This window comes from Neolamprologus brichardi, chromosome 13, assembly GCF_056152115.1.
Source record: "Neolamprologus brichardi isolate AB-2024 chromosome 13, ASM5615211v1, whole genome shotgun sequence".
Classification (NCBI taxonomy): Eukaryota; Metazoa; Chordata; class Actinopteri; order Cichliformes; family Cichlidae; genus Neolamprologus; species Neolamprologus brichardi.
The window spans coordinates 19127798-19142834 of record NC_142116.1 but is presented as its reverse complement, the minus strand read 5'-3'; the positions used below and the strand labels follow the sequence as shown (position 1 = coordinate 19142834).

Below are 15037 nucleotides of genomic sequence, written 5' to 3'. Positions count from 1 at the left end.
ATAGAGTTTTTCATCACTACAGTCTCTCACCGGCATCGACCAGCGTTATTGATCGGGAGCAGATCTCCTTCCACTCTACCTGGGGAGCCAGATGAGCCTTGTCCATATTGATCCAACCTTTTTATTTTACATTCTATGTCACCCTTTCTTTAGGTCAGGGAAATTTATGCTTGTCATTTTTTATAGTAAATATTTGTTGGGAAACGTACTGATAACTATTATTTCAAAGTCTACTTTGGGATTTTGTTATGATACACGATCAGCAGACGTGAGAAAATGCTCCGACGTTCCAATTCCGTGACTTGAAGACAAGCTACTGCTTGTCTATCAGCAAATCAGGTAAGCAGGTCTGATGTATGGAAGTATTATATATCCTCAAAATAATGAAATGGAATTTTCTTTAAAAGGAAGGCATCCTTCTTCAATTTCTTTCCTTGATCATTATATTTTTCAAATGCTATGAAAGTTTCATGTCTCTGTTTTCCAATCTCACTTTGTCACGCTTCTTCTTTTCATATAGTAGCCCTCTCGCATTGCCCATTTTTCTTGTGCTCATTCTCTATGCCTGCTTTAGGTCCTTTACTCTTCCTCTTCCAACCTTCCCTCCAGGAAGAGAATCTGTGGTAATGTACTAATCTGTGAAGCTTTAGTGCACTCTTGCCAATCTGCCATGTCAAGATACACAAATCTCACTTGAGGCAATTATAGGCCTTTTTCTCTGTAGTGCAAAGTCAGTTTCCCCAACTTGGTTTCTGTGAAAACCATTTCTGTGACGCATCAAGTGCAAATATCTTGGTTTTAACAAACACAGATGACCGTTGGTGTATATAATAGGTAAACTAGACAGTCTAGACAGTTATATTTGCATGCAAAAATAAGCTCTAAGTGTAGAGAACACAGTATATACAAAATCTAAGTGTAACAACGTACCTAGTCCATTTAAATTCAAGAAGAAAATGAAAGAAAATTGTTTACATCGTTACATTTTAGTTCCCACGCGTTTACTAATAGCTATACCTAGCATCCGCATTAATTAACATCACAGTCAATAATAGATGCACCTTACTAACAAAGTGTGGCTTTAAATTTAATTACAGTTAAGTGAGAGGGACTGCAGATATAGCAGGCAGATGTGGATGGTTTTACTTTTACAAGAATGTATTTATTAAATTATTATTATTATTATTATGTTTTATTATGCTTTATGTTTTTTTGGCTACTGCCCATTACCTCTAATTTTAAAATGTATGCAATGTAGTAGTTATTGTTTTGTTAACTGACTGTCCATCCGACCGTCCATTCCCTTCCCTGTCCCAGCTGCCACAGGGCAAGAGGCAGGGTACACTCCGGACAGGCAGTCAGTCTGTGACAGGGCTAGCACGGAGAGACAGACAACCATTCTCCTTCAAATTCAAACCTATAGGCAATCACCGGCTAACCTAACCGCACTAACTGCATGTGTTAGAATCGTGGGAGGAAGCGGGACTAGACGGAGAGAACCAACGAAAACACAGAGAAAACATGCAAAGTCCACACAGAAAGGCCTCATCCAGATGGTGGTTTTGAACCCAGGATCTTTTTGATGTGAGGCATCAGTGCTAACAATTAGCACTGTAAACTTTTCCCCATTGTTTATTGGAGGATTTTACCTAATTATTTCTAAGATGACCCGGTCATTTACATACAGCACAGTAGTTGTTCTGTGAATCTCTAATCAAAGAACATCACCTGCTTGTGCAAAAAAAAAGAAAAAAACACACACATAGGTATACTGTCATAGCTTACTAATGAATTATTATGATGACACTTAACTCATTTAGCTCACCCTCCCGCTAGCATTAATCATGTTTTCACACTGTTGTTATGAGGAAACTTGAGTGATGACACTGTATGTGTGAAAATAGTTTTGACAGAATTCCAGTTACATCCTCTTGACTCAGTGCATATACAGTACATGCTGCCACTTTATGCTGTCTCTGCAGTGGTCGCTCACTTCTTTTTCCATAGAACAGTTGCACACGTGGGTCGTCGGCCCCCAGAGCTCTTTTGCCTGCAGCTACTAGAACCCTCAACCAAGCGTACTTCCTCTTATAGTTTATTTACTGTGCTAGTGGATAAGCTTTGGAATCTGGGTTAGTCAACAGGGATATTTGCTTGAGCTTAAAAAGTTAATGCTAAAACACTTAAGCAAATACATGAACAATGTTGCAGAAGCTGTACTTTTTTAAATGAGCACAGTGTAATACAGATATACAGTTAATTAATATCAAATGTGCATACTTTACATTGCCTGGAAGAAAGAGCTAGCGATTTGTATGCAGCATAAGCTTCAGTCTCTGACTGGGGTTTTCAGACCAGATGGTGATGCTATATATAAATGCCAAACCCTACAGACAAACATAGTTGCGCTTTGTTGAAAATTCTGAGTCAGCATCCCAAATAACACTTCCACTGACATTTTACATGATGAGAAATTACGATGACCACTTACTGTAAAGTGTTATTAACTTTAAGGAGAAGGAGCCTCCAGGAGAAGTATGAATCAAGACCTTCAGAAATTAACACTCAGGGCCACCTTTACTAAAGTATACCTGCTTTTCTTATTTTTGAAGTTAGTGTCTATTCAGCAAGAAAAGAAAAACTGCCACAGATACTTTACACCTAATGTCTAAGAAACTAATCCTGTCAGTAGAGCTAAAGGAATTTCACAGACACTCTTCCAGGTTTCATGTGAACTTACAAAGGCAACATCTGTTGTTGATTCAACACACACCGCATGATATCGTGTAACCTGTCAGATAAAGAAGGCACAAAAGTCTTGACAATTTCTGCACTCTGACATGCTGCTCCATGTTATCTTAAAAAGTATTTGTTGCTTTCTTATTGCAACACTGTCACACACATGGATTCTGATTGTAGCCACGATAAGAAAGTATATAATGCATCAAATCGCCTTTGGTTCATAACGCTGAATATTATTGTTTTTCATCATGACTGCCTTTCTTATGATTCCGTCAACACTATAATACATTATAACAAATCCAAACTCAAGAACAAATGCTTACTTTATAGTTTGATGCATGATTATGAATATTTGTGCTCTCATCCCAAAATATCATGTCATACTGCCAAAGCTGCTTGTCAAAGCTGCTGGCATCTGACATGATGACAGCTAGCGGTAGCAGTGGCTTAAGATGCTGGTAGATTTGCAAGGAGATTTTCTGAGATTTGTATTTAGCATTTTGGTTTATTTTGTTATCTGCGTTTTAGTTTCAGTAAAACATAGATATGTGATTTCATTCAATAATAATTTATTTTTGCTTGCTTTTAGTGTTTAGTTTAGTGACTAATTAGAGTATGCACCAAAAACTAATGGTTATGGTTGCGCAGCAAATCGACCTGATTAGGTTTAGAAACAGATCATGGCTGTTTTGTATAAATTGCTAATGCTACCGAGTCATAGGCAGTTTCTGTTATTACTGCTGCTTACCTGCAGTACCTCGATGACCCACCAGGGTCCCCAGGACACATTTCGGGCATCACTGGAATAATATAATTGTAGCCATATCTAACTGATCTATACCTGTTCATTTATATGTGTGCTGTACAAATATGTTGACAATGGGCAAATTTTGCCTGTCATCTCACAAAATTGACAACTTTACTGTAAGGACAGAAGAAATGTGGAAGATATAACCATCCCAACCCCTAAGCAGGCCCTGATCAAAAAACAAAAACAAACATATTCCACTCGTCCGCCTTGTTTTCACATGCTGCTACACTGGCCATTGTGATGCCAGAAGTAAAAATGACAGCCATGGTTAGGCAACGAAGGATTTCAAAATCCATTACAAAACATTTTATTTTGATGGCTAAAGATTATTAAAAAAATGAGTTGAGTTTGAGATGTGAGATTGATGCTACAAACTAATTTTTTAACCCTGGAAAGCCTAAATAATGAATTCATTCCTAGAAGATTCAACTTCTTTAAACTGGAGGGTTTATTGAAGCTTCTGACAAATTTGACAATAAAAACAAAAAAATTAAATAATAATGTTGCATATACTAGCTGTAATTTGTATCATGTTTCCGACTTTGGGCATTTTTGTCCAATTTTTCACTGGCCTGCGCTCACGGTGTCCTCAACGATCCACACCCACCCAAGTACACATCAGTTTGTCTCAGAGTCCCAACTTCTCTTTTCAGTACTGATGTCTCTCGTTCATACACTCGTGCTTTTGAAATGCGCTCCTACACTCAAAACGTTCGTATTAGGATTTTATGCATTTGGTAATTAAATAATTCCCAAACACAGCTGTCATTGAGGGAGCATAGCGATGCTGGTGTCTGTAAATTACATGCCCGCCATTCCCAAGTCCACCATAACCACCCACATTTTCAGGGGTGCCAAAACAGAGTTTTCTTGTGCACTCTGCATTTACACAAACACAGCATGGATACCCTCATACGAATGCAAGCTTTGACCTCTTCATATTTGATAATTAATAGGCTCTTACAGCATTTGCAGCTATAGAAACTGTTAAACTCTCAATAATAACTCTAAATAAGCACTTGTGTTATAATAAATGGATGGTTAAATTAAACAGAAAAATTGAGACACCGCTTTTATTGACCTGAACACACTCTTATAGCACTATATGCTACTTTTAAGCTATATCTATTACTGGGAAATACTGATAATAATACAGATATTCTTTTATCAAATGTTCCTAGATTGCGAGATTAGATTTATGTTTAGGTTTAGGTTTATGATGTTGGTTTTGACATGCAAAATCTCTGTCTTGAGTTTTTTCTGCCTCGTGTGGCTTTGTTCCATTTATGATTCACAGCATTTATCCAAAACACTTGCAAATCTTTGTTCAACTCTAAAGCCATTGCTATTAATACCACCAAGCAATGGGCAACTTCACTGAGTGAGGACATGAATCATATCTACACTATGTTAACTCCAGTAATGGCTGTGAAATTATCACTTTTGATAATTTGATATTCATCTTATAAGTCACCTGACATGTATCAAACAAAACACTATGAGGTGACTCCAAAAGTTACTATTTGAAGAAATGTGTCGTCTTTACACGTCTATGACACTCAGTTAAAAGTCCGGGTGAGTCAGACTTCTGTAATATAGTAGAGTATTTTAAATATCCATTTAATTTGACATTTAAAATGTAGCACAATATGTACAAGGCAGCTACCAGAGGGATTCGCTTTCTCACTTTACAGAAAACCTGTGGCATGTGAACACTACAATGAGAAGAGACATTTCCATGTTCAGAAACTGAAAGCAATTACATTAGAAGTATACTAATTTAGAAATAGCACAGTTGTACCTGTAAGCCTGTCTGCACAGCCTGCAGTTTCTCTTAAGCTGCACATGGCAGTTTATTGTGATGAGTGCAATTAAATACCCTGCTGATTTGTAGGTCAGTGTATTATGACTTATCCTACGGCATGCCCTGCTCGCTAGAGCTAGATGGAAACAAGGTTTCAGGAATCCGGTGGCAGTGTACCAGCTGAAAGCAGTGCACATTCACAAGCCCATTCTCAAAAGGCTACCCATGAAACGGGGTATAAAGCAGTTAACATGACACAGCAGCACCTTGGGAGGAAGGGGTGGGAGGGACAACATAATGCACAATATTCTCACAAGCTTATAGCAGACAGTGAATGCACTGTCGCTCTGTGCTCGTTCTTAGATTTACCACACAGCATGTAAAAGGATTGACTATGTTTCACAATGTACAACACAGGGGACAGCTAACCATGGCCCAAATTAGAAGCAGTGTTCCACGTATGGCAGATTTGTGCCTCATCAGCATTATCTCAATCTCTCCCCGTGGCTTTCCTTCTGCCACGTCCAAGCTGAGTGTGTGGTACAGTGTAATAAAACCAAAGCATCAGAAGCCTCATACTGTACACTATACACAATTCAGTATCAAGTGCGTAATACCTCAAAGGGTTTTATTTTTGTGCAATCGACTAACCTTCTACATACGCAATTCCTTATATGTACATGCACATGATGCAATTTTTTTGCATAATATTAGAAAAATGTTTTGAAGTCACCTACAGAGCTAGATTTATTATTAACAAAAAATATAGTGAATATATGTTGCATGTATGTCAAATTTGTATGCATCCATCTTCAAAACCGAAAATAAAACACAAAGACTTACCTTAGCGGATGGAAAAATCAATGTCTGTATTTAGAATGGACAGTGGGTTTTATTTGTGTGAGTATGTGCGTCTAGTCTCCATAACATAATCTATACATTTTATTATGACGACTTAGTTGAAGGTTAAGTTAAGGCAAGTGGGGATTGTGGTTTGGCTTAAGGTAATTGTCCACAAATCTAATTTAAGCCAATGCAATATCTTTCCTTGTAATAAGAACATGGGGTGTTTGTGTGTGTATGTATGTTTGGTCACAAATAGCACTGCAGCTTTAGTAGCATGGCATTTGATGGCACAAAATCCAACAACATAATTCCTCACACTGTGCGTCTAAAGGTCACTTGGAAGACTTACCTGTTTAGATGATGCTTCACAAGTACATGATAAGAGATAGCATTATCATGATATTTTTCTATTTGGTCTTAAGAAACAAAAATGTTCGAAACTAATTTGCAAGGAATTTCTACAATCAGAACGAACGACACAGTCAATTCTAAGACAAAAGTCAAGCAAAAGCAAGAAAAAATGTATTTTCAGAATGCAAAAGGAAAGACTGATTGTCAAAATCAGTCTTTATTATGTTTCAATTGAGTTATAAAGTATTATTAAACATTATTTTCTAATTAGCAAACATTAAACTGCATTACACTGATGTAAGCTGAAGAGGACTTATATAGCTTCCAGCTTTACTTCAACTTGAAAGAATCAAAGTTTTACCTTGAATGCTCAGTAGGGACCTTAGAAGCCAAGCTTCCCCTCTCTGCCCTGAGGAGGAGAGTCAAATGGGAAAGATCAGAAGTCCACTTACCCCACAGGGAGAAGAGGTGAGGATCACAGCCAGGATGGGAGGCCCACAACACTATGATCAAGCCTCACCCACAACCCCGAAAATCATGATTTGAACAGAAAGCTTGTAGTTACCCCAGTGGTGGTGGTGGTGTACTGGAACTACGACAGAAACTAGTGTGTTCATATGCCCATGTGAGACTTGTTTATGATCCCCATGCACAAGCAGAAAGGAACAAATGGAGCAGCTTAAAAGTGTGGACACGAAGCGAAAGTGGCACCTACCTTGAAAAGCTTTCATTAATGGTTGAAAAAGCAAGTTTCAAAAATGCCAATGACTTCATATACTTCATTCAGCATGAGTATATAATGTCACAAACATGGCTAGCTTAGTTCAATGAAAACTCAGAATTAAAAGGGTAGTACCTTTACTTTTACCTATGAAATTTGATGAAATGTCCATGAAGAAAGCATATTCCAGACAAAAAGGGAGAACAAAAGGAGAGGAGACACGAATAAGTGTCATGGTCACGTCGGAAAAGGACAGAGGACAGGAGCAAGAGGCTTGATGACTACAAATATGTGCAATCAGAAGAGAGGAAATGTGTAACTGTAATGGGAATAATGATGAAAAATAAAGCCAACTTCTCATTCTATCTGTGCTACATAATAAAGATGTGCAGGATCACAAAAACAGAATGGACAGACTCTGTGCAGACAATCGTCACATGCATTACAGGAGCGAGGACAGATGAAGATTAGCTTAAAATTTCAGTAAGCCATTTACCACCACCATGCATTACATTCAAATGATGCTGATGGAAGTGTCTCGTTACTCTAACCACATTCCCAGTAAACAAAAGAACATGAAGTAAATTAGAATAATTAAAAAGAAAGAAAGATGGAAACAAATGGCGCCACAGCAGAGTCGTGAATAGAAAGCTAAATGAGCTTGAAAAGATGGGGAGGAAAAAAAAGTCACTGAGAGAGTGAAAATTAGCCAGGTCAGTCAGTATAAGTGAATTGACAGCCCATATCTGAAGCTTCAAGCCTGGATGTTAAATAAGAGTTACAGGCACGCACACACACTTCTGAGCACAATGGGAGCAAGAGGGACAAATGGGGGAATCGCTGGAAAAAGGAACAGAGCTCATACCTTGGTCGCCCATCATCAGGTGTGCCAGACCTTAAAGGAAAACAAGAGCACAGTCAGCAGAGAACAAGGGATCATGGGAAGCTGTGAGACACTGACACGCAGGCATCTCTTTCAGAGCAGATGTCTGTGTTACTTGAGGAGTGTGGATAGGGAAAAAGTGGGAAGGAGAGAAATAGGAGGATGCATAGACAGGGTCAGCAAGATGAGCATTTAGTCAACCGAAGCAGGTTGCAATGCATCATCATCATCCACTTACTAGATATAATTCAGAAATTTAAATTCAGGCTGATCTTTGTGCTCTAAGATCATCATTCCGCCTACCACCCTTAAAGAGCAATCGCTATTCAAATATAGACCTGCGTTCGGCTAATATTTGATTCATATTCAAACAAAATCATACGGGTAAAAAAGATGAAGATGTCTTCTGACGCAGTTTTCTGTTATAAATCGTGTGTTCTGCTTAGCCTTTCAGCTTCACATCTCAAATACTCATTTTAAAATTAATCTCAATACAAACAACATGACCAGCCTTGCTTAATAAAAAGGAAGCTTTCATTGTGTTAAAAGTCTGCATGGAATAAATTAAGATGCCCTTTTCCTTTTTATTACAATATACTTACCAACAAGATTCAACCAAATAAATTCTGAGTTGTGATAACCACGAACAAAGATTTCAGTCAACAAAAATCTGCATTTACTTTATTAAATGTGTATCTTTAATGAATTTATTAAAAACATTTTTTAGCCAATACTGCTCTCAATAATTGCTTCAATCTTTCTTTTGTCAGTGTTTCTTAGATTAATAATTTGTTGCTACTAGCTCGTACTAGTATCAGATCTGGTTCACATGGTCCTAAAGTAGACTATTGATTAAATGAGGCAATCAAAGCAGGCACAGAATTGCTGTACAAGTATTCACAGTTAACCCTCTGGGTAGGTCTTCAACTAAAAAGGATATCCAATCCCATTCTCCAAAACTACATATAAAAAAATCTAATCTTTGCAATCTCATGCAAAAAGAATCACTGTGATATGAGTAATAAATGGACATGCTAATATTAGTACTTGTACCCATTTAAATAAGATATTTTACTGACCCTTTAACGCCCTTAGATCCGTTTAATATACATTTTTAAATGTCTTGGCTGTGAAGGCTATGGTGATGTACGAGTATTCTTTGAATACCCAGAAATAACAGAGAAAATTTAATTAATCAGACTTACCACTCCAGTAACAGCGATACTGTTACCCTTATAAAACACTGAGAAGCCTTAGCCATAACAATGTGTTAGAAAAAAAATAGAACCAGTTTCAATTACAATACCCACCTTCATTATAGTTGTCTTCTGGAAGCACAGACAGGCAAAGAGAAAAAGAGGAAGATATTCATTAAGCAGCATGCAGACTAGTACTGGCCATTGCATGTCATCACCATGCAAGGCATTAAACATCACATGCAAGTGACCTATTGTAACCCCTGCAGAGGAAACGCTAAAGCACGTACACGTGTTTTTGTCCGTGCATTGACCTGGAATACAGGACAGAGCTGTGAGTGAACTTTTGAAACGACTTCAAAGAATTTAATTCTATCAAACAAGTCCATTATATTGAAACTTGAGGCGGTTTCATAGTGTTCTGTTAAGCTTGCTAAATCTTTACTTTTTTTATTTGATGTTTTTTTTAAATGATGAACTCCAACTTTTCGTATCAACAACTATTTACTCCAGCAGCTCAGTGAAATCTAGTTTGTTTTTCTTGACTGAAAAGCCGGTGTATGTGATGAAATACGCTGCAACAGAAAATAACCTAAATAAATTGAGCTGGCTGCGGTAAAGCAATGCCTCTGAGGTTTCCGAACCGGCAGTGGAGTCTCGTGTCACTTATTCAGGTGAATTGGTCACAGTAGTGAAGGCAATGACCAGTGACCACATACGGGCAATACAAAAGGAGATTGCCTCCCGGATGAAATTCTCCTAACACTAATTTTTGGCAAACAATGTGAGTTTTGTGGAAGTGAAAAAAACAAAACAAAAAAACCCAAAACTGACATGTGAAATCGGTCTCAAATGAAAGATATAGGTGAAGAAGTATATGCTAGCAAACTAATAGCAAACAAGTGCAGAAAACATGCTAACAGCAAGGAAATAAATGAGTTTAACAAAATGATTTGACTGGAAACATGCAAAAATAATCACATAAGGATGTGCAAGGACCCACACATTTCCTATGAAAAGAATAATAATATATAATCAGTCAGCATTACTATTCATCACTGATACATAGCAATAGTATTTAATATTTGATCATTAAAATGTAACACCAGATAGATACAAAATGATCTAATAAATAAATATAGAAAATAAATAAATGTGATGGGAACACAATTATTAGACTTTTAACTTTGGATTAAAAAAATTAACCAAAAATCATGAAAACACCAACATGCAATGTATATATATATATATAGAAGACAAAGAAACATGGTTGTGTGATCAATTCAGTTACAATAACCATGCGACCAAATAGGGACCGCTGCTAAATAAACTCCTACCTCTTTAATATGGTTTCTTGCCCAGATTTATTTTGACCCAAACTTACCATCACCACTGGTTCCCATTCCAAATCAGACACCATGCACACAAAATCAATCCAAATTATCACAATTAAACAGTTCACTCGTTGTATAATACGACCACATCAGTTTTGGTAAAAATTTAGATTGATTTCATTTGATGGAATTTGAAATATTTTTGATTATATGTATAACTCATACTAGAGCCTCATTTATCCTTGTCCTTCAGTACTGAACTGTGCATTTGCCTTACAATGGTTTAATTTTGTTTAAAATGTAGCCAGATGTGGATAAAGCTTTCCAAATTTAAGAAAATACAGGACATTTAGATAAATGAGATTCTATAGGCCATTTTCAGAGGGGCTCTTTTTGATCGGACCGTTGCAGGCTAAACACAGGTGTAATTAATCAAATTAATTATGGACCGGTTCCAACCAGATGGGCCAGAGCTCAAACAAATGGCTGAGGCGCACTAAACGGGGCCATCGTTTTATCAATTACATCTGTGTTTACTCCGCTGACATGTCACAGAGGCCTTTGTGAAAAGAGCCGATCTTTAAAAAATATACACGCATGCAGTATGTTGACAAAAAACGTTGCTTGAAAATGAGAAGCAGGCTGCTGAAAAAAAGCATTCTGACAAGGCAAGCATGAAGCTGGCAGTTGCATGAGAAAAGTGAAAGAAACAAGATGTCAAGACCCCAAAGACCAACATTGACTGAAACATTTTGCCACAATAACTATCAGGTAACTAATAATTGACTCACTGCGGTGTGCAATACAGTGATAGCAGTCTTTGTTGCATTACATTGAAATTCGGTGAGTGATCTATGCAGGAGGACTGCTTTTTTGATAGCTTGTGCAGCCCGTGGGGTTACTGCACAATTAACACTATTATAGTGATTCCCTTCCTCTAATGATGATGTTCACAATCAAATTAAGAAATGAGTTCGAGAAATAATTATTAATAGTTATTGCACAAGTAAAGATTGAGAGGCATGCATTTCATATTCTTATATTAAATCTGATGTGAGCACGTTATCCTCATGTAATTCTAAACCACATCTGGATTTGAATACTGGGAGCAAGTCTAACAGCTATTCATAGCAAATTTGATCCAAAGGTTTGAGCAAAGTTAATGAATCAAATCTTTAGTAAGCATGAAGGGGGATCCAGTATTTTTTAAGGTACTTAGTAGAAAAGAAGTTTCCCTTTCAGTATTAGCTGACAGAAACCATTAAAACATGCCATGTTTTGCCTCTCTCTGACACACACACACAAACACACACGCAAACTTTCTTTCACAAATGTACCCAGCTGGTTACATTCTAATCCAGGGACGTAAATCCATTTAATCCCCTTGACAAAGTGATCCCAGTGCTATTGTGCTGGTAACGCTACACCAAAATGCACTCAACTGTCTATCATACGATCAGCATCGCTGATGGTCTTACGCTGTTGATCATGCACATGGTGTATGGCTCATGGAAAATAATTACATTACTATTCAAGTTAATGCCTCACTGAATAAAACATCTGGAGGATAACAGCAACAAGGATTGGACATAAATCTATAAATTGATTTTCTTCTTCTCGTTGCCTCCTGCAGACATTATTCTGACCCTTTACAGAATCCTTACCCTCCTGACTGTGAACTCAAAACTGTGACAGCTGATTAAATATAAAGTGAGACATATAGAAAGGAAAACGAACAATGCTCTGTCCACTGTTTCAACGCACAAGGTGCTGTCATCTAGCTGTACAAAATGTCATTAAGGCACTCGTGTCTCTACAGTGTGTCTGGATGCAGTTGGCTGAGTAGTCTTGGCAGGATCTCAGTGACAATGCACTTCACATAAAGGACCATGTGTCACATTCACTAGACCCAGCATCCAGCAATAGATATAATTCATTTTCTTTGCCATTTGACAATTTTATAAGATCATGTCTGCCTGAATCAGCTTTTTGTCATATGTGCTTACAGTCATCAGCATTGCAGTGTTTTAGCTTTGTATGAAGTGCACCTGTTAAAAGGATACTATATTTTTGAAAAACAGCATTTTAATGTTTTCTGTCTTTGACTATTTTAGATTGCACGTATGATTAAGGACTCATTAAGGATGATTAAGGAATCCCTTTGGCTTACTAAGCAAAATACACAGAAATTTACAAAGGCATTCAGGAAATTGGTCAAATATTTGTGTTTCGTGTCTTTTCTCTGCTTTGCAAAGACATTTGAAAAATAATCAACAACCATTATTGTAGTGCTAAATCCTGCTTATTAAGACATATGCTGACAACCCCCACACACCTCCTTGTCTGTATTTAGTCTGCTGTTACCATGATCCACAGCAGGAAAATAAATAATATTATTTGCCCTAAATTGCCTTAAAGACTATGCACAATCACAGCTAAATAAAATGTGAAAGTCAGAGTACTGTTGCTTTATGACACCACAGTGCTCTGCATTTATATTTCATGCAGTCATTATTTATGTAACATAGTTCTGTCTCGCAATATTGGGCGTACTGGGTAGAGCGGTCAGTTATGATGTGACAGAGTCACTAAAATAAGAGCATTATGTAAAATATCTAAAGTATACCATCAGCGTGATTAAATAAAGTAATATGTTAAATAAAGTTCAGCAAGATGAATTATTAAGAACGCAAGATTTCATAATGAAGCCGTTCAGTTCCATTTTACATATCCACAAAAAGAAGTAGTTTATCGTGCCAGTTTTGCTTTGAAAAAGTAGGTCAGCAGCAAATATTCACTGTGGAAAACCTGAAACTGAAAAAGTCTCATAGCTGAAAATTCTGTGGGTATTCGTACATCATTTAACAAAGACACAGAGAACTTTAACTGTCAAATGTTTGCTTTTTTTTAAAAAAAAAAATAACTGCTCAAAAATACTATATATAAAAATTATGAACTATCAAATGTCATGCCAGTAAACTGCAACAGTCTAAAGTTCAGCATGTTGGCTACTCAGTACAAGAAGAGTGAAAAGTGTCAATCCCAGAGCTCACTCACTGACTGCCAACATTGGAAGTTACGATGGGGCATGACCACAAATAAAGACCGGTTTCTGTTCACTATCTACTATTCTTGAGAGATGCCATTTGGACTGAATGGGATTTTCCTGAGTACCTCTTCAGGTAGTTCACAGACCTTTGAGTCTGAGCTTCCACAGTTCCCATTTATTGTAGTACTACATAAATGGCCTTTTCTCTCTAGGGTTGTCAAAATCTATACAGAGATACCCATCGATATTAAAAAATTACTGTAGTATTATTCTCATTTGGAATAGTATTGATACCAACAGTGCCATCTTCGCCTCCTCCTGTTGACACAAAAATTCCTACAACTCTGCAGACAGGCAGACACACACACACACACACACACACACAGCCTCGCCCTCACTAGTTAGCGCTAAACAAGAGTTTATAAGGAATACTGAGAGGTGAGTTTGAACATTTAAACAGTTATCACAAATGTTAACCTGACCTGCCCAAACTTTAACAGTAGCTGTTTAACTTTTAAAAGTTTTCCTATTGCTCCATCTGTTATTATTAAGGAAGCCGCTAGCAGCTATGACTAAAACGCTAAAATGGGAGCTAGGCACCAAATGTCAGGCAGCAAGTGAGTCCTGCCCATCTTAATAATGCCCAACATTAATAGACAGTATTAATTTAACAGGATAACACAGTTATTTGTGTCTAAAAAGTGTTACATTTCTTTTAAAGTCCCAGACGACCCAGACAAGAAGCAGAGAAATGTGTACCAGCAACTAGACAGAAACAGTGGCAGCCTAGCTTACCAACTCTAGTTAAAAACATGGTGCCAAGTCCCCCTAGAGGTACAGCACTAGCTTAGATAACGTAAATATTGTTTTTCCCCACATAATATTGAAAATGATTATTGAATATTTTTCTTGGGTATCAATATCGAGTTTAAAATTATAGTACTGTGACAACTCTACTTCTTTCACATTTTCCATATCCAAAACAAGTGTATGATAAATATTTAAGAGTAGAATAGGGAATTGTATTTATTTTTCTTTTCAAATCTCCTTCCAGAGCCTCAGAACATATTATACAACTGTTTTCGTTGACTAATAATTCTCTTGACTAGTAAAGTGAATGTGTAAAAATGCTCAAATGCTTCGATGCATTCAATACATAACACGAAAAACTAGGAAATCTCCCTAAATTCCTCTCTAAATGTCATCACTACACATCCAATAACAGAGAACAAAACACACCAAATCCATTCCCGGCCCAATGCGCAGTTGTCAATTTGAAAAATAGTAGCAGGAAGGCTGC

General features: G+C 37.2%; 1 protein-coding gene across 12 annotated transcripts in view; it reads right to left on the bottom strand.

Moving 5' to 3' along the window:
• The window catches only part of LOC102793382 (neurexin-1a), a 250071-nt gene that overhangs the window by 220451 nt on the left and 14583 nt on the right, over positions 1–15037 (bottom strand). For 6 of the 12 annotated variants that reach the window (XM_087850269.1, XM_087850271.1, XM_087850277.1 and 3 more), the window contains exons 3-5: positions 9469–9486; positions 8141–8170; positions 6916–6963 (exon numbers count right to left, since the gene is read on the bottom strand). The exons of 1 other annotated variant lie outside the window; for it this stretch is intronic. In XM_087850269.1, the coding sequence (XP_087706395.1) occupies positions 6916–6963; positions 8141–8170; positions 9469–9486 (96 nt within the window). The remainder of the gene's footprint in view (positions 1–6915; positions 6964–8140; positions 8171–9468; positions 9487–15037) is intronic. 5 more of the 12 variants (XM_087850275.1, XM_087850280.1, XM_087850270.1 and 2 more) reach the window with 4 other exon arrangements.